The sequence below is a fragment of the Colletotrichum phormii genome, assembly GCF_030913505.1.
Source record: "Colletotrichum phormii strain CBS 102054 chromosome Unknown BDP81scaffold_21, whole genome shotgun sequence".
NCBI classification, from domain to species: domain Eukaryota; kingdom Fungi; phylum Ascomycota; class Sordariomycetes; order Glomerellales; family Glomerellaceae; genus Colletotrichum; species Colletotrichum phormii.
Window position 1 is genome coordinate 590,525 of NW_026851463.1, and position 18,778 is coordinate 609,302.

At 50.6% G+C, this 18,778-nt stretch overlaps 5 protein-coding genes across 5 annotated transcripts; 1 reads left to right on the forward strand and 4 right to left on the reverse strand.

The window, feature by feature from the left end:
• Positions 1–1,518: 1,518 nt before the first annotated feature.
• On the forward strand, positions 1,519–2,474 carry BDP81DRAFT_436360 (uncharacterized protein). Its single transcript, XM_060591125.1, has 3 exons — positions 1,519–1,728; positions 1,789–1,872; positions 1,935–2,474. Exons 1-3 carry the CDS (start codon positions 1,629–1,631, stop codon positions 2,255–2,257), a joined length of 507 nt encoding a protein of 168 aa, XP_060441200.1. The 5' UTR covers positions 1,519–1,628; the 3' UTR covers positions 2,258–2,474.
• A 1,277-nt stretch (positions 2,475–3,751) lies between these two features.
• Positions 3,752–5,089, reverse strand: BDP81DRAFT_483905 (uncharacterized protein). Its single transcript, XM_060595084.1, has 2 exons — positions 4,844–5,089; positions 3,752–4,716 (listed from the first exon to the last, which is right to left on the reverse strand). The coding sequence occupies exons 1-2, from the start codon at positions 4,924–4,926 to the stop codon at positions 4,080–4,082; spliced, it is 720 nt and encodes a 239-aa protein (XP_060441201.1). The 5' UTR covers positions 4,927–5,089; the 3' UTR covers positions 3,752–4,079.
• Positions 5,090–6,668: 1,579 nt separating this feature from the next.
• BDP81DRAFT_436363 (uncharacterized protein) lies at positions 6,669–8,491 on the reverse strand. The gene has a single exon (XM_060591126.1). It carries the CDS (start codon positions 8,229–8,231, stop codon positions 7,089–7,091), a length of 1,143 nt encoding a protein of 380 aa, XP_060441202.1. The 5' UTR covers positions 8,232–8,491; the 3' UTR covers positions 6,669–7,088.
• A 4,215-nt stretch (positions 8,492–12,706) lies between these two features.
• BDP81DRAFT_453125 (uncharacterized protein) lies at positions 12,707–13,339 on the reverse strand (the record flags this gene model as incomplete). The annotated part of the gene is made up of 2 exons (XM_060592804.1): positions 12,707–12,712; positions 12,896–13,339. 2 exons carry the CDS (start codon positions 13,337–13,339, stop codon positions 12,707–12,709), a joined length of 450 nt encoding a protein of 149 aa, XP_060441203.1.
• A 604-nt stretch (positions 13,340–13,943) lies between these two features.
• Positions 13,944–18,112, reverse strand: BDP81DRAFT_328612 (WD repeat domain-containing protein; the record flags this gene model as incomplete). Its single annotated transcript, XM_060585233.1, has 4 exons — positions 13,944–14,792; positions 14,878–16,615; positions 16,669–17,693; positions 17,744–18,112. 4 exons carry the CDS (start codon positions 18,110–18,112, stop codon positions 13,944–13,946), a joined length of 3,981 nt encoding a protein of 1,326 aa, XP_060441204.1.
• Positions 18,113–18,778: the final 666 nt, after the last annotated feature.

Consider the following 18,778-nt stretch of genomic DNA (forward strand, 5'->3'; position numbering starts at 1 on the left):
GTCATCATAGGAAGTGGGCTGAGGCAAGCAGCCCAGGAAACTTGTCACTAAGTATTCTCACCAACCCAGGGACAGCCATTTGATGCTTTCTGCTTTCACTTTTTCCGAAAAAGAAGCAGTCCATCTCCCCATAACCGTCTGCTCTCGCCTTGTAAAATTCCTCACTCACTGCTTTCTTTCCAAAGAAAATTGCCATCCCTTTCCGTCTACTCTCGTCTTTTTCGTCTGCCCCCATTCTTTTCGTCTGTTCTCGCCTCTTTAATCCTTCATTACCCAAATTCCCCTTAATGGGCTAGCTCCCCCATTTCCAGACTCACTCAAGCAAATCCCCCCATTGACATTCAGAGATTTGTGATCTGCTCTCGCCCTTTTGACTCATAACCACCTGCTCTCACCTTTTGAGGCTCAGCCCCATTCTCCTTGGTTCTCGCCTCTTTTGTGAGCTAGCTGCTGTTGTGACCATCTCAAAAAGGCGAGAGCAAGTCTGCCCTATCTCGCAATTTCACCATTGTGTGAGATAGTGCTTCTACTCTCGCCTTTTTGAGAGGCCTTTCTTGCCCATAGTTCTTTGCTCTCTCGCCCTTTGAAGTTTGCCACTCTTATAAGCTAACCACCAATGCCCTCAGCTCTCACCTCTATTGTGAGCTGCTACGTCAATCTCCGGGCTCACTCAAGAAAGCTGTTGTCTCCAGAATTTCTATGACTATATGATTGATGTCGTCTGCTCTCGCTCTTTGTGGAGCTTTACTCTGTGATCCCTCAGCCCTCGCCTTATTTGTGAATTGCCCTGCCTACCTCTTGGCTCACTCAAGCAAGGTATCTGTGGCCATAGTATGATGGCCATGTAGTCCACATCGTCTGCTCTCGCCTTTTTGGATTGCCTCTAACCCCCTGGTTCTTGTCTTGCTTGTGAGCTGATGTGCTCTCCTTTTGGCTTATCCCTTTCAATAATTCCACAACATGTACCATAACCATTCAATTAATCCAGGTCCTCTGCTCTAGCCCATATGGAGAACCTCTAACCCCTTGGCTCTCGCCTTGTTTGTAAACTTCTGTATCCCCTGGCTCTCGCCTTTTCTGTGATCTGCCTCATCCACCTCCAGACTCACTAGATCCGCTTTTCCCATCATAAATATGTGACTTGAGCAATTAATCGGCCAATGAGAATATTCCAAAGCACTCTTTCTATCTATCACACCCCCGTCCATAGCTCTCGCCTTCAAAAAGAAGATGATCAACCCGCAAAACCACCCCAATTGGCCAATCATAAGTTGATCCAAGGGTATGTACGTACCTCCTTCTATCACGAACTTCCTCCTCGATGGCCTCATGGTTCACACGGCCTAAGGTATCGAGAAGGGTGGTTCAACCACCCAGGCTGCCTTGGGTGATCCGGTTGCTTTCCTTTCCAGACTGCCCTCTATAAAAAATTCTTCTCCCTACCCTCCCTCTTCCAAACTTCCTCTCTTCCACACACACACACACACACACACACACACACACACTTCCATTTCGCTACCCACACACACGTTCTTGCTCATCAGCATCTTTCATTCTTGCTTTCTGTATCAACAGATTCATCCATACCAACACACACCATTCCCCAATCAACTCATCCAACCACAATCATGCGTCCCTCTACTATCGCTAAGGGCTACACCTTTTACCTGGGCACAGGCCCTACCTTCACCCCTGAGCCTATCGTCGGAGGCCATGACGACGCGACCAGTAAGTTTCCCAATCTCGTATTTCGCGCAGCGCGGTCTCAAGGCTCACACACATATCCAGACACTGGCTCCTATGAGCTCGTCACCCTGAGTGAGGACCCCAGCAAGGGTCACCCTACCGGCATCATCGAGCCCTCCGTCTCCAGTAAGTTTCATTTTCAGTTCTGCTTTGAAATCGCACTTTTCTAACGCGTTTGTTTTTCACAGTTGGCACCTCTTCGATCTGCTCGCAGGTCACCTCCGAGGTGTGCCAGGCGGTGTACTTCACTGAGACCTTCGCGGTCTCTACCCCGGTCGTCACCACTGCCATGGAGACCTCGTCCGTCATCTCTGAGACTGGAACTACCTCCTCCACCAAGGAGTCTTCCACCAAGACTGAGACGTCTGTCTCCTCCACTGGAAAGGAGACCTCCTCCGTCGGCACCGCGACTCAGACTGTCGTCACTCCCACTCCCTCCTCTGAGGCCTCGAAGACCGAGGTTGTGGTTGTGTGCGCCATTGCCGGAGCCATTCTCATGTATTTCCTTTAAGGAAATCAAGTCTAGCTATTCGGTCACTGGCAGTTCTTCACTTGGAATAGCCGGAATGGGATGGATGGCTTAAGAAATTGGTATGGCTAAGGAATTGGAACTTCATCAAGGACTACAAGGGTTTCAGGTTCTACAAGGCACAAGGTTTCGGATGCATCAGCTAGCATTTACTTGACCCAGGCCTCAGTACAGAAAATTGACATTACCTCGTCACAAACTTCTCTCTGCTTTCTCACTCTGTGACTGTACTCTGCAATGTGATTGATTTCTTGCTCTTGATGTATCTCATTCTCTTGAAACGTAAAGTATGTGTAACCCGCCAGGCCCGATCGCGATGCCAGTTCGAGTGTTGTTATGGTGTTTTCCCCGAAGGCAGACATGACGCCGTCACGCCGTTGCTACGATGTAACGCGCTGCTGGATTCGCAGTTGAAATGTTGTAATTTCAAGCGACGTCGCCATCATTCAAGGGCTCCCCTAACTTGATTGTAGTTCGCTCGGTTAATCGTATGATGTATCGCCAAATGCAGTCTCATTTCGTCGTATCTAAAGCGATGAGAATGAGACGCCTCGCAGTACAGCTTGCGGCCTTGAGGCTGGAGTCACAAGCAGGACCATCGCCGTTATTGAGATTCAACACCACATACGAAGAAGACAATGAATGAAGATATCCAACGATCAGTACCGCAGAACTTCAGCATTATCTAGATCCAACAGAGCCATCGCGGTATTGACGCAGGACTCGTGAGCAAAAATATAACCACTCTAGAGCTTCAGGCAATAAAGCAATTCGTAGATGGAGAGACCCATGGCTGAATATTAAAAGGCTCCAGCATCACTTCCAATAATCCACAGCTGTCGAAGGATCAGGAAAACAGCGCTCACCGCGCGTCAAAAAACCAAAGACGCCCTTGTTGCGATCCCCATTCAAGCTGCGCCCATCACGCAGAGCCAGCCGCCAGAATCTAGCTTCCGTGTAGACGGCGGATAGAGGTTCAATCAACATCGTCATCAATAGACCGTCCTCTCACAGAGTACCTAATCAAATCAACATCTCCAAGCTTTCAGCATCAAGTATCTACATATAGAACCATCCCGGCATCGCAGCATCACCAAAACATTCCACATCGCCCACCGCGCGCCAACAAACACCAAAGAAACCCTTATTCCGCCCCCCATTCAAGTTCCCTAAAGCACCTACCAAAGCACCTAGAACAACCCACCATAATCTCGCTCCTTCCACTTACGTTCCTCTCCATGTGAAAATTCTTTCGTTCCTGCGGCGATGGATTCCCTTGTAGTGTGCTGAGCTTGGTGTGTCGTTCAACTGGGGTTGGCCCGGTGTGGGTCTACGGGGCCGAGGGCCCCGAAAATTTCGGTGCACCACCGGCCTTTAGCTCCGTAGGTGGCCGGAGTTGACCCAGAAGGTTCCTGCTTGTTCTAGTTGCGTCAAATTCCGCTGCGGTTTGGGGGGTTATTTACCGCTCTATGAATCGCAGGTAAGAAGCGTCGATATGGACGAAGTCAGGCTTCATGGAGATGGTAGAGACCATTGTCGGCGCTCAGCGACAGAGATAAGGGGGCATCAAATTGGTTTAATGTCGTTCCCGTAATGAGGGGACACTTTAATGGCTCAAAATTCATTGTGGTAGTCTACCCCTTGTATCATCAAAGTATGGTGCCCTCTTGTGTGCCCAGTATCATCAGCCTCATAGCCTCATGTCTCTTTGACGCCGCAGAGCACAAGCTCACGATGCCCTCAATTTATTCTCGCCTCAACCCTCCCGAGCCATCGAGCGCCGCCATCACCATCGTCAAGACCCTCAATTCGGCCTCCCAACACCAACCTCAACCCTCCCCCTCTCAACAATCTCACAAACCCACCCTCCACACTCCCTCTCTCTCCACTTTCCTTCCCCCGTGCTACCGCTGCCACCCGTCACCTCCCAGAACCAAACAACCTCCAACCCCCCCAGAACCCCCCGAACCCTCCGACTACAATTTCCAAACCCCTGAATCCCCCGAACACAAACCTCCCTCAACACCCTCCTCTGCGCAATCCCCATCCGCCTCTCCGTAAGCAAATACCGCTCCATCAACCCAGGCGTCGCCCAACTCCACGCACACTCGCGGTAGGGTATAAGCTCCGTCTCGTGGTAGAGTTGTCTGCAGACGAGGACCAGCAGCGTCAGTCCCCGTCCGAGGACCGGTCGTGATCTCTTCTTCTTGGTCTTGGGGGTATCTCTTTCTGGTTCTAGTATATGCCTCGTCGGGGACGTGGTCGTGGGGACACAAGTCCAGGGGTTCGCGCCGGCTCGGAGGGCGAGGCAGTGGAAGGATCCCGTTTTCGGGTCGTGGAGGACGTGGATGCCCATGTTGGAAAGGAGGAGACGGTAGATTTTGTTGCGTATCTCTGGTGGGAGGCGCAGGAGGGGAGATTGGTTTCTATTCAGCTCCCATCTATTCCAAAAACTCAGTCAGCGTTTGTCTCCGATTGAACTTGTCAATCTGCTGTCACCTGAAGGCATGGCATTGTAGGGGACGGGGGGCTAGGGTAATGAAAGACAGTACAGGGTGAACAACTCACAACTCAGCCTCCCTTGAGCCCTGCTCCGGTAGGTATCCCAGTACGCCATATCGTTTCCCCTTTGCATACGTCGCGGAGTGCATGAGTTGGGGAGGAGAGGTTACCGCGATGCACTTCCAGGCCGAGGTTGGAGGAGTGACGTGTCGTGGGCCGTGGCGGCAGCACCACCAGGGGAAACGGGGGCGTGCTCTTGGAACGGTGTGGGGGTCGGGGGAGAGTGAGATAGATGATCTGCCGGCTGGCCCGTGCTCTCTGTCCACCAACTGACAAACGGCGGTTTCTTTCTGAACTCAAAAGTCAACCATGTAGAGGTAGGCGTCAGGCCCCTATCATACATTATGGGCAGCTTCTGCAGCCACACTCGGGCTTCGCCACTGTGGCCCGGCCTCCCATTTAATAAAAATTCCAGCACGCATGTTTTCGATTAACATCCGGCAGCGGACATCCAACATCTTCCAGAGCCTCGAAATAGTCCCCATATTCTCCTCGATATACCAATTCCAAGCAATCAGGTGCACCTTCTGGAAATGTCGTGACTTCCCCCTCTGCTGGGAACATGAACTCTTCAAGGGCCCAGTACACAAACTCTTCCTCGTCCGCTTGATTCTTCAAGGTGCAAGTGAAAAAGTCTGGGGTTACCCCCCCGCAGCTGTCATTCCGTGCCAAAACTGGGCGCACCATGGCATGCTCCGCGCCCTGGAGAACGGAGATGACGGATTCTGATGTCTTAGACATCCGATTGCACATCTGTTGCAAAAGAAAAGTGTCGTCAACTTCAAACAACAGTTTCGCATCGAGAGATTCACTGAATTGAGTGAAGTTGCCAGGCCCATATTCAGCGACTTGCCGGTGACTCGGTATAGTCAACAATTGCAATTCTTCAGCCAGGACCAGATATCTCGGCGGTGGCTGTCGCTGCAGAACACCAGCTGATATGAAAGACTCTATTACCGTCAATGCGTCTTCCTCCCTTCGTAGTTCCCCATTAAGCGCATCTGACAACTTGCTCAGTAGAAAACAACGCCATGCGATGAAAGGTTGACTGGAATCGTCCAAGCCTGATATCTGCGACATGGCTTGTCCTGGGTGGAGGTAATGTATGCACCTTTGACTGAACCGATAATTATCTTTCAGATTCATGCTCCTCATCTTTATGCGCAAAGTTACAGTCGCTTGCGCCCGCGAGAGCGGCAGCCGTTGCCGTAGCACAGTCATCTCCCTCAAGCTGAAGGACCCGCGTAATAACGTATTCATAATACACATAATTTGAAGCGAGGAATATGAAATAATGATGATGATGATGATGATGATGTATTTAACGGAGGAATATGAAATAGTTATGGCTGCTGAAAGATGGAGGTGCCGTTGATAAGCCGACGATCATGTGAGCTTGCCGATGAGCGCGACAAAACAAGTCATAAACCCGATCCGAACACGGCGGAGTCTCGGAGTCTCACGCCCAAGCGCCCTAAGGACTCTTTTGATTTCGGACCGTCCGTGTTCCTGAGGGTAGGGCATACATTCAAGGATTATCATGGCGTTGGTGATTCTAGAGTGAATTGTTCCATCGCTTGTCGTGTAGTTTCCGAACAGCTTTTGTCCTTCGACGCTGTCAAGAAAGTCTATCGCAGTTCTGTGTGTAAATCTGACAGATGCCGCGTCCGAGTCCCATTTTCCTATTGCAAGATACAGATTTCTGACGTCGTCTTCTTGGAGGAGGCTCAAATTGCCCCGATCGTCGCGATTGCCCAATTTACTTGGGTGTGGAAACAAATCTGAGAAGGAGCTTTGAGTCTCCAATAATCCAGCACAAATCGAAAAAAGAGTCCTATGCATATGATTGTATCTCTTTACTATATCCATTGGCGTAGACTCATCCCGCTCAGTGAAGCTCTCCAGGATGGCGTTGTCCGTGGCTACGGCAATACAGGCAAGGGTCAATCCTTTTTCAGCCCAACCCTTAGCGATCAAACCGGTGTCAGCCCAACGCGTAATGTTGAAGTAAAGAGCTGCCATTTCGATGTAGTTTTCCTTCCTTTGATCTAACCTCGACCACATGTCTTTGTACAGCTCCGTGAGTTTCGGTGGTAGCTCAAGGATACGTTGGTACACAGCGTCCCAGTCTTCGTCAAACTCTTCAACTCCGTTTTTGACGTTCTGGAGCACTAGATGGACCCAAAAGAAGACGCCATCTGCCTTCTTTAAGATTTGATTTGCGATCAAATACCGCGTTCGATCATGAGGCTTAGGGCTCATGCCATTGAGGGAATTCATAGTGAAATCGGAGATATTTTCGAAGTTCACATCGTGCATTCGTAAGCGTTGATAAGAAGAGAACCTGTCCAAGAGAATTCTTTCGGGGCGACTTGAAAGGCAGAGTTTTGCCCGCTCGTCTTTCATCAATTCGTCCAGGAAGTCGAAAAGCTCTTCCAGTCCTCGGTATGGTTTTAGCCATCTCGTCCAGTCCATCCAAGATAATGAGGTAGGAGCGGTTACTGGAGTGAAGCGCCAAGAGGAGATGTCGTTTTAACTCCTTCATGTCCCAGTCAGTCTCATCGTGCTTACGCCTCAGGCCAGGCGTCTTGCGCAGAAACTGGGCACAAACATCGACGTCTATTCTCAGAACTTGGTGGAGAAAGGAACGGAGCAGACCTTGAAAGTTCTGTTGAAGGAGTGTCCCAGGTTTCCAGAAAAAATGTGTGATTATCTCCGGTCTTGAACGCCATTTACTCAGAGAAATCAGTGTTTGCTTGTCGGGCATGATGGACTTGACAAATGTGCTCTTCCCAGATCCGGGTTTCCCGCTGATCCAGAACGTGCCAGATATATCTCCCTGGAGCCATCCTAGCAAATCGGCGTTTGTTTGATTTCGCCTGGCTTCTGCAACTTTCTCGCGTCTCTGGCGTCTCAGCCAACATTCAGGATCATCCGTATCGCTGGTGGTCTCAGAGTCGCTATGATCGTGGAGCTCCGAGTCAGAAGTTGAGTATTCACTAGAATCCAGTCCTTCGAATACCCATTCAAATGTGCCGTCGTGCTTTTCATGTATAGTATTCTTGCTCTCGTTCATCCGGGGGTATTTCAAGCTTTCGAGCAAGTTTTCACGGGCCTGCCGCTGACGATCGTTGGTTTCCATCATGCCAATCGTGTTCGTAATAGTCTCGCGAGTAGTGGCATGTTCTTTCGTGATGTGACCATGTAGCTGTTTGATGAGGTCTTCAATAGCCTCTGACCGTTTCTCATAATTTGCGATGAAGCTCCGCTCTTCAGCATCAAGCCTGTCGTAAATCTCGCGACTCAGCTGGCCCGAGGCAATGCACTGTTCAAGAACTTGGACATTGACAGCGGTATTCATTGTGCTTTGTGATGCTTGAAGATGGCGCCTCATTACATGGAATCAACATTCAAAGCTCTCTCGAGGCTCACCTACACGCGCTGCTTTAAAGGCGAGTCTGGAGGTAAGCGAGTGTGAAAGTGGCTCACCTAGGGTGAGGCGGGAGAGCAAGGTGAGCAAAGCTGGAATTATCGGCTATTCAGTGGCTAAAGACGCCGTATAGAGGTCATCGTAGTATATAAATAGAGGTATCTTCGGCTAAAAGATATTTTCTTTATGCCTTTCTATTGATAATAACTATATTAGTATACTACCTTATTATATATTATATGTTACGGCCTAAATGTTACGACCCAACATGAAGACCAGGGCGTGCCCCGCTGACGCCTAGCGGCTACGGCGCATCATATATGCAGGACGGGACGGAACATTGGGGAAACCCCAGGAACGGAAGAACTATGGTACAAGTCACGTGATGATAAGAGATATGATAAGGGATAAGGATATGTTGGATATGCGACATATCCAACCGAGTCAAGGATATGTTGGATATGCGACATATCCAACCGAGTCAAGGATATGTTGGATATTCGGCATATCCAACATATCCAGACAAAGTGGACTGTACAGCACTGTTCAGTTAGGATCGGACTTGTATATAAGGATGGACTCGAGCTGGGCTCTAGGACAGACTTTCCATAGCTCTTCAGCAATTAACTTCGTATCAGGATTAACATCCGCTTTCAGCTACTACCTTGACAAGACTACGATTGATCACCGAAGCCTTACCTACCCTTACGATTGACAGACATAGCTTCCCTGAAGCTATCCCCGACTACGATTACTGTTACCAGTTCCGCAGCCTCAACTTCTGCAAACTACCCCTACGACTAGCTGGCCGTAACACTAAACAGTTGGCCCTGTCATGGCGTAGCTATATAATGCAGAACAAGGGAAAATTTCGCGGAGTCATCATTATCGAAGCTTTTGCTTTGTGCCACAGTTGGTTGCCTTGACCTGCTCGTAACATAAAGGTCGATGTTACGGCCAGCTAGTCGTAGGGGTAGTTTGCAGAAGTTGAGGCTGCGGAACTGGTAACAGTAATCGTAGTCGGGGATAGCTTCAGGGAAGCTATGTCTGTCAATCGTAAGGGTAGGTAAGGCTTCGGTGATCAATCGTAGTCTTGTCAAGGTAGTAGCTGAAAGCGGATGTTAATCCTGATACGAAGTTAATTGCTGAAGAGCTATGGAAAGTCTGTCCTAGAGCCCAGCTCGAGTCCATCCTTATATACAAGTCCGATCCTAACTGAACAGTGCTGTACAGTCCACTTTGTCTGGATATGTTGGATATGCCGAATATCCAACATATCCTTGACTCGGTTGGATATGTCGCATATCCAACATATCCTTGACTCGGTTGGATATGTCGCATATCCAACATATCCTTATCCCTTATCATATCTCTTATCATCACGTGACTTGTACCATAGTTCTTCCGTTCCTGGGGTTTCCCCAATGTTCCGTCCCGTCCTGCATATATGATGCGCCGTAGCCGCTAGGCGTCAGCGGGGCACGCCCTGGTCTTCATGTTGGGTCGTAACAGTCGAGTTCGTTAAAACGGATTTCCTATACTCGATATAATATCAACTAGTTATAGCTAAGTAGTTTTTTACCGGCTTCAACTATAAGATATACTATTATAATTATCTCCAAAGATAATAGGTCCGAAATTTATATAATAAGTCTAATTATAAGCAACTACGCTCTCTAGAACTGAAATCCTAGAATGGCTTAGAAGGGTAAGTTAGTATATAAAGAGTAAAAATTGATTAACGTTAAGAATATTTACGTTATAAAGTTTGATTTTACTAATAAAGAACTCGATAGTATTATGCGAGGTTTACTTACTCAAACGGACCTTAAATATATATATAAAAGAACCCGAATTTAGGTTAACTTATAACGTGGTTCATCAGTCAGCCGGCCGGACCAGTCAGCCGGACGTTTTTTCTAAACACACTTATGTCCAAACCACTTAAACCTTTGACGCGTAAAATCTCAACAACCATAATGCCAATCTACACCCAAGAAGACAAAGTCATTCTCGCAATTGAAGCGATCCGATCGACGCGCGCTGCAGGTGGTAACTTGAGCATTTCGCGTGCCGCAAAGACCTACAGTATCCCGAAGAGCACCTTAGCCGATAGAATGAACAACCGACCGCGACGCGAACAAGCTCAACCCCAACGACGTAAACTCGATCCGATCGAAGAGAAAACACTTCTCCAATACGTTATTGAACAGGATTCCAGAGGATTTCCTTTGCGCCTTAGCGGTGTGGAAGATATGGCCAATCTCCTGCTGCGAGCCCGTAATGGCAAGCCTGTTGGCAAGCGATGGGCCAGGCGGTTTGTGGACTCGCAGCCTGCTCTGAAAACCAAGTTTAATCGTCCATACGATTATCAAAGGGCTCTTCAAGAAGATCCTCAGGTTATATCAAAGTGGTTTGCGCTATTACGCAACATGATGGCCAAGTATGGCATCCAAGAGGGGGACCTATACAATTTTGACGAAACTGGCTTCATGATGGGCATGATCACCGCGTCAATGGTGGTAACACGCGCCGATCGACGCGGCAAAGCAAAGTCTGTCCAGCCTGGCAATCGTGAATGGGCTACAGTCATTGAATGTATCAATTCGGGCGGGTGGTGCATCCCTCCGTTCGTGATCATCAAGGGCGCATATCACCTTGCCAGTTGGACCACGGAATCAGGTTTTCCGGGCAACTGGGTCATCAAACCCACGGCTAATGGATGGACGGATAATCAGACGGGTCTTGACTGGATTAAACACTTCGACAAACATACTAAGAACCAAACGAAGGGCGTCTACCGGATGCTCATTGTCGACGGCCATGAGAGCCATTTATCGGCCGAATTCGACGATTACTGCAAGCAGAACAATATTATAACGGCCAGTATGCCTGCACATTCATCGCTTCTACTACAGCCATTGGATATTGCCCTTTATTCGCCTTTGAAACGCGCATACGGTGATGAAATCAACCTATTCATCAGAGCCTCCATAAATCACATCACCAAGTCTGAGTTCTTTATTGCCTTCCACCAGGCCCATAATAAGGTTTTTAATGAGGAAAACATCAGGTCTGCTTTCCAAGGCGCTGGAATTTCACCATGGGACCCAGAGCATGTCATCAAAAAGCTTGATGTGCATTTACGGACGCCTACACCTCCTATAGCCAACCCTTCAACACCACCACCTTGGCAGTCGCAAACGCCCTCTAACCCACAACAAACCGTCTCGCAGTCCAACTTTATCAAAAGTCGCATCTCTGCTCATCAAGGAAGCTCACCGACACCAATTATTGCTGCAGTTGAGCAATTGTCAAAGGGTGCGCAGGCAATGGCGCACTCAATCACTATTTTGACTGATCGGCTTCGTACCCTTGAGGATGCGAATGTAGCACTTGCTAAGCGTCGGAGGGCCAAAAGGTCACGTGTGCAGCTTGGAGGGGCACTTAGTATAGAGGAATCTCAGGATTTGCTGGAAGAGAAACAAAAAGGTAAACGTCCAGCGCCTCAAGAGGACGACGAGGGGGGTCCATCAAAGAGAGCCCAGCCAGCTCGGAGACGCTGTGGTATGTGTGGTGAGACTGGGCATAACGCGCGAACCTGTTCCAAAGATGTCGAACCCTCAGGAGATTCTGATAGCGACAACTAATAGTTGATTTAATGCGTTGTGGTTGAGAAATACTAGATGTTGTTGTGTACGTGGGAAAAAACGTCCGGCTGACTGGTCCGGCCGGCTGACTGATGAACCACGTTATCTATCTAAGGGGGCTCGTGGATTTATGCACCAGATCGCCTTATTAAGATCCGAGAACCAGATCCTTCGAGAGGAGAATAACCTACTTAGTCGACGCCGGAGAGCTAAGAAAAACCGTCTCCGACAAGGAGGAAGCCTCACTATAGCTGAGGGAGAGGACCTTTAGTCGCAGAGAGAGGCTATAGCCTAGGTGGAGGAGGAAACGCGCCGGAGTAGTGGTTGCCGACCGAGGACTGAGACGGGCCAACGACGATGTGGCGTCTGCGGGAACACTGGTCATAATGCGCGAATATGTCGATTCAATGAGGAAATGTCTGAGGAAGAGGACTCTGAGTAGTTTGGATTGAATCCATGAGGTGGGTGTTGATATTTGCTCCTTCATGTCATATGGTCGTGGTTGGGTGGCCCACTCGCTTGTCTGGCCCACTCGCTTATCATGTACGTTAAAGGGAGAGAAAGAGCAGGATTCCTTCTCGTTAAGACGTGTTTTATACGTTGTTCGAGTTCCCCCGGGCGATATAAGTATTACAAAGGTCTAATTATATTACCCACAAGAGTTATCCGCTAGCTTTATAATAAGGTCCTTAGTTAAAACTCGGATCGCGAAATATATTAACGATTTAATACTGAGCTGTGTTATGGGGGTGTCGTAGTACGTTACTCTATTAGGATTGCTCTGCTCTATTAAGCCTATATTTTGATCCCGTGTTTTAATCCCATGGAGCCTCATTTCGGCGATTCCGACCATGCCAATCAATTCTGTCCTATCTTGGACTTACCCTGGCCTTAACCCGGCCTCACCCGGGCCTCACCCTGGCCTCACCTAGGTCATCGCGGAAGGTGAGCAAAAGCAGCGAGACTCACCCATCTTACCCTATTGGCTAGAAGGTGACGACCCGAAGAAGCTCCGAATGTCGATTCCACGGAATGGCTTTTGAGCTGATCAAGATGGGGCTTCCGCCAAATGGCCTTCACCGTAGACCTCAACGCCCGGGGAATGCCGGACTTCCTGGGAGACGTTGATGCAATCTCTTGCTCGATGTCCTTGGAATACTGAAGACACTTGGCAGCGATGTCTCGGAGCCGTTTCTCTGCGTCCGAGGTCATCACTCGCTGCGCTGGATCCAGCTGCTGTTGCTCATGTAGCAGCCGTGCCACATCGTCGGATGTCTCTCGAATGTGCTCAGCTTTCTTGGCGAGCTCGGGATCTGAGCTGCCGGCCTCGTATATGCTGCGGTAAAGCTTGATGGTCTCCAAGCTGAAGCTGATGATCGTCATGACGTTGCAGGCCATGCTGATGGCCTCGACCCCCGACATGATCAGTGCGAATCGACATGAGCCGATGTGAGATGCGGATAGAGGTCGATCGGGATGCTGATGAAGCCTAGTCGGCCACTATGGACGGAAGAGCTGAGGACTGGCCTAGTTGAGTAGTATGAGAAGTTTTCCTGGAAGGGGAAAATTGAAGGCAAGGTGCGGAGAGGGGCAATCGTCGTCGCGATGAACTGCGGCGCAGCAACCGCAGCGGTAAAATCATTGGTTGCGGTGACAACACGTGGAACGGGCACTTTGGATATCGGAGGCGTCTCATCTGCATGTCTGATTGATCAGGATAGGTTGAAGCCCGGGTTGTGCCCCGATTATTTCTACAGGGCAGTAACTGTTTCTTCAGTCATACAGCCTGATTTTCCCTTGACTGTGATCTCCTGCCACACTCTCATCTATGTTGGCAATCAAGACGAGGGAAAAGTGAGTTGACGTTGCAAGCAGTCGTTCGCGTCGAATGGGATCCAGCGGTACCGGGTCATAGTAAGCTGTTGTACGTACTATTATAGTCAGCAAGATTGTTCAGAAGTTGAAAGGGATCTAACTTACACCGCCGTCACCAAATGCATTTCGTCGCTGGATATCACAACCTCCTCTACACCGGTACTTCCGTCCCATGGGTACAGACAGGGCAACCCTCCCTTACTCGGTCCTTGAGCAAGCGCGCATGCGTAACCTTTGAGCCAACGCGGTACCCGCTCCGGATCGACTCCTCGCTAGCCAGCCCAAAGTCGGCCTCTTGTCGCTTACCAGGGTAAAGCATCTCCATGAGATGGGACTGGTGGAAGACATGCCCGCAGGCAAAACCGACCAAAGTTTCCATCTCGTACTCTGTGAAGGACTCGAGGCACTGAGCGCAGTGGCCTGGCTTCGGCGGCTGATGTGTGTGGCCCGGTTGTTCCACCGCCTTTGGTGCTTTGAAGAAACTCTCTTCCACCTCCTCCGCACTGACTGGCGGATGTACGACATCTCTCACCTTGACGTCGACATGATCCGTTGATTGAACGACGACTTCAAACTTGATTCCCTTTCGCTGCCCACTGCGCAGGTCGTTCTGGGCAGCCGCGACCTCGCTTCGGAGCACCCGCGCAACACCCGAACTGATACTGTATTGAATCTCGTGTTCCTTCATTATGTGTTTCAAGCCCTCTCTCAGGCCTTCGATTTCGAGTCCTTCGGGAATCCGCCTGACGAGCTTGATGGGATTGATGGCTGTTCCGACCTCTTCAAGAAGGCCGCGGATGAAGCTAGGCTTGTCCATGCTGTAGTTCAGTAAATCATCCCAGAGATCAGGGTCGTCTTGTTGCTTCGCAAAATCAATCGCCTTCTTGACATCCTTCAGTCGATCGATGATGAGATACAGGGCTCGTTTCATCTCGCCCGTCTTGGAGTACAAATGTACTAGCTCGTCGTCGTACCTGTACTTTTCGCACTCTTGAACAGCCTGCGGTCGTTAGTTTTGCAAACTCTATAGAGCTCGGCAATACCAAAGCATCGCCATCAATGATGGTCAAGAAAAGATCACTCACCTTCTCGAATTTGTACGATGTCGACGATTTCAAGAAGCTCATCAAAAGATCCCGATCGTACTTGGCGAATAGTTGAACGGCCAGGTCCGCAAATTCGTTAACTTGGGATTGGCTGTCCATCAATAGCCTGTCGCGAGTCTCTCCGGAATGCTCTTCAATACCCTCACCCTTGTACAAACCGCGCAGGTAGAAGAATAGATAGAGATTGAGTTCCTTCTCCTCGAGCTGCGATACAACCACGGAAGGCTTGACGAGACCATGCTGTGCTTCGTCAACGAGGAGAGTGATGGCCTCCGAGGTGGCGGCTTCGAGCTCATCTGGTCCCATGGTACCAAGCTTTTTGTTCGGCACGCGCAATCCGATGAAGCCGGGAATGTCGTCAGTCACTGCTTCGGCGAGATGGTTATCGCGAATCAGGCGGAACGCAGAGTCTGCATCTTGAAGCTTGATGTGGCATTTGAGCGATTCCCGGAAGCGTCCATTGGCCTCGTGCAAACGTGCCAAGGATTCCATCACGATCTTCCAGTCGCGACCCTTCTCGCCCCCCTCAATGCTGTCCTCTCGCACATCGCGGTACTTGAGCTGATTGTCCAAGGCTGTGGTGACCGTCTTGATGTCGAAGAGATCGGGCGACCAGCGGTCTAGTAGTTCTCTGAATCTCAGCTTGTCTGCCTGAATGTAGTGATTCAAGACGACTTCGTAGATTGTGCCTGGAATAGGCGGGTACATCGGCTCGGAAGGGATGTAGTCCGTGATTTCATCAAACTTGTCCGCGCCAGCAAATGTCCAAACCCATTTCTCCCATCTATCGGGGGAGCCGAGGACTCTCCTGCAGACTTTCCCGGCTTCGGCCCAACTACCTGCCTCGATTAACTCCCGGATCCAGAGCTCGCCAATGCGTCTCTTCTCCCTCTGCGCCGAGGAATTAGGGTGTCTTGCCAGGCCCGTAGATCCCATGACTGACGAGGCGTCGTCAAAGTCCTCCTGGCTACTTTGCTTTCTGTCTGGCGTTGTTGGGACAAGCTCGTGAAGGTTCTCTGGTGGTGCAGCCATGATCTCGGGATGCTCGTCAAGTAATTCCCATGCTTTCTGATAATCCTGGTGCTCCAGCAGCCAGCCCAAGTGGTCGCCGAGGTCTCTCTTCGTTCCGAGAATGAAATCGAACGGGCTGTGAATGAAGATCTTGACACCAGGCTTGATGAGGTTGGGATGGACTGTAGGCGTCCCTGACCTTCGAGGGCCACCGACCGAACTTGGAACTTGCGTGCTAGAGACACCGTCTCCGCTGTGTCCACTCCTGATACTTGCACCAGAGCTAAACAATGTCCTAGGATTGATGGCGGCATTCCACATATCTGAGCCAAACCCAGTGATGGCTTCCAAGGCACCCTTAGAAGAAGCCACCGCCGAGGCTGCGTTTTGTGCAGGAAGAACCCCAAGATGGTAGTCACCTGATGAAAGTCTCTCATATCTGCTCACGCTAAGGCCATCTTTATCGACTTCGGCTTGGGAGCTCAGGTCGATCAATCGAAGTTCTGGCGGTAGATTGTTCTGGCGGTGCCGTATTCCACCAGATGGCTCGCTGCTCGCGGATGCTGTTGACAGCTTCGACTTGTGACCCTTGGCAGCCTTCTCATCCTCGTCGTCTTCGTCGTCATCCGGTAATACATATGCTAGTACAAGGAGAAGATTTTGGGTATATAACGAAATTCCAGAAATGATGCAATCCATACGAAGGCTGCGAAAGTGTTAGCGACGAGTCACTACGCAGAGCATGGGGCATGTACGTACTGTTTGGCGATTTCGGCGCGTCCGATCGACTTTTCGCCATGCTTACCAGTACCAACACTGCCAGGGTGGACGTGGATGATCCAGATCGTGCCTCCCCAGCCAACCAGGAGCCTTTCGATCTTCTTGGTACTTGAGGTTCCTTGTTGCGTTGAGCCCTCGGATGCCAGCGTTGCGCCAACGTCTTTGCGCCCGGCTTCCCCATCTTCGGTCTCGACGGCTTGCTCGTCAATCCACTCTACACGTCCTTTCCAGACGCTTGCCATGGTCTCCCACTCATCTGTTTGAGGGCGATCTACGTGACCGATGCGTTTCCAGGCGTCGTCAGCGTCGGCACTCTCTAGGTGCAACTTTGACCGCATGATTTTGACGCCGTGCTCGTTTAGCCAGACTACGTACTTTCCGGACAGTGACCACTTGATATTATTGATTGTGCCTTCACCAGAGTGCAAAATTGTGTCCTTGCCCGTGTTGGTACCCAGGCCCATGCTACCAAGCCAGCCAGAAGCGGTGGCAGCTGCCGTTCCAACGGTCGTCGAGGTACTTCGACCCGGCTGGCCTCCGGATGTTAGGATAAGTTGTCCAGCGAGACCACCCGAGAGGTACGTCCGATCATTTTTGTAATCAGGGGAGAGTGACACGGCTTGTACAGGGCGCGCAAAGTTTCGCAGCTGAACGTCCTTAGTATCTACGAGGGAAAAGACGCAGACATTGCCGTCCATGGATGATGTAGCGATGTGGACGTTATTGGAGGGTGTGTTTGAGACGGGAGAAGGATCCTTAGGCCTTCTCGAGGCTGCGGCAGGGGAAGCGCCCGACTGGCGGGAGGGTGGTCGTTGTTTTGCGACGCTTTCGGCAGCTTCTGCAGCGAGTCTCTGCACTGCTTCTGATCTTGCTGTCGGTAAGGGAGGCGGATTCGGGGAAATGGAGATGCTGGTGATGGAGGCGGAATGGGCATGGTATACGCGAAGAGATTGGAACATGGGCAGTTGAATGACATGGATGTTGCCGTTATGCGTTCCTATGATCTATTGACAGTCAGTTTCCGTATAGAGTTGCACCTGACAAGCGACCTTACCATCTTGTCACCCGCGACGAGGAACGCGCTGGTCGCATCACCATTGCGGTAAATGGGCCCCAGGTGTTGAGTGAGCCTGGCGTACTTCAGCCGGGGCTCCTCGTCATCGTCTTCATCTTCGTCGTCTTCATCGTCTTCATCGTCGTCGTCGTCGTCTTCTTCGTCATCATCGTCGTCCTCTTCCTCGTCTTCTTCATCATCCTCTTCCTTCTCTTTGTTGTCCGTGCCGTCACCATCCTTCTTCAACTCCTTCTCGGACTTGTTCGCCGCCAATTCCCCCGGCGCAGTCACTGCCTCGGCCGTCTGAGGCCCTTTGCCTTTTTGCGCAGCGGTAGGACCATCGCGATCGGGATCGGAAGCGTCCGTCATTGTGCTGGATGTACCGTCAACTCGAAGCTCGCATTGGCATTGTCGTTTGTTCGATGAGTAGGAGAGAGGGGTGGCGGGCTCGGCCTGGAGGAAGGAAAGATGCAGTGGAAGAGTATTACGCGAAGATGGGAGCTACCCTGAGCTTCGGATCGGGTTCGACAAGCTCCTTGGGCTGTGTGGCGGTCTGGTGAGGTCGAGAGGATGGGAGCTTAGCTTCTCTTCGAATGAGTTGTCGCGCAAGTCCGCTACGTCACGAGGGCGTGCTCGGTACGTACCCGATGAGCTACCACAGCGGTGGGAGCTCCCACAGCAGTGCAGGCACCCTGGAAAGAACTGCGCTGTGGTGCACCTGCGCCTGAGGCACGGCGGAGAGCTAAGGTTGTTCCTGACGAAAGGTACCTGAAGAAGTACCTGGGTACCTCGGTGGGCCCTCTGTGAGCTTCTCCTCCAATCGCGTAGACACCGCTGTAGGGATGCCCCTCCCCCACCCGTCAACCCAAAATATAGTGGATTGAGCCTGCCCGTTGGACCTGTGTTCGCTGGCTGCAGTGCCGGAAACTTTGATTCGCGTTCTTGGGCTGCTGGGACGCGACTCCAACAAAAAAAGAGTGGAAGCATCACCACCACCACCATCTTGTCGCGAACTCCCAGCACAGCAAACCTCAC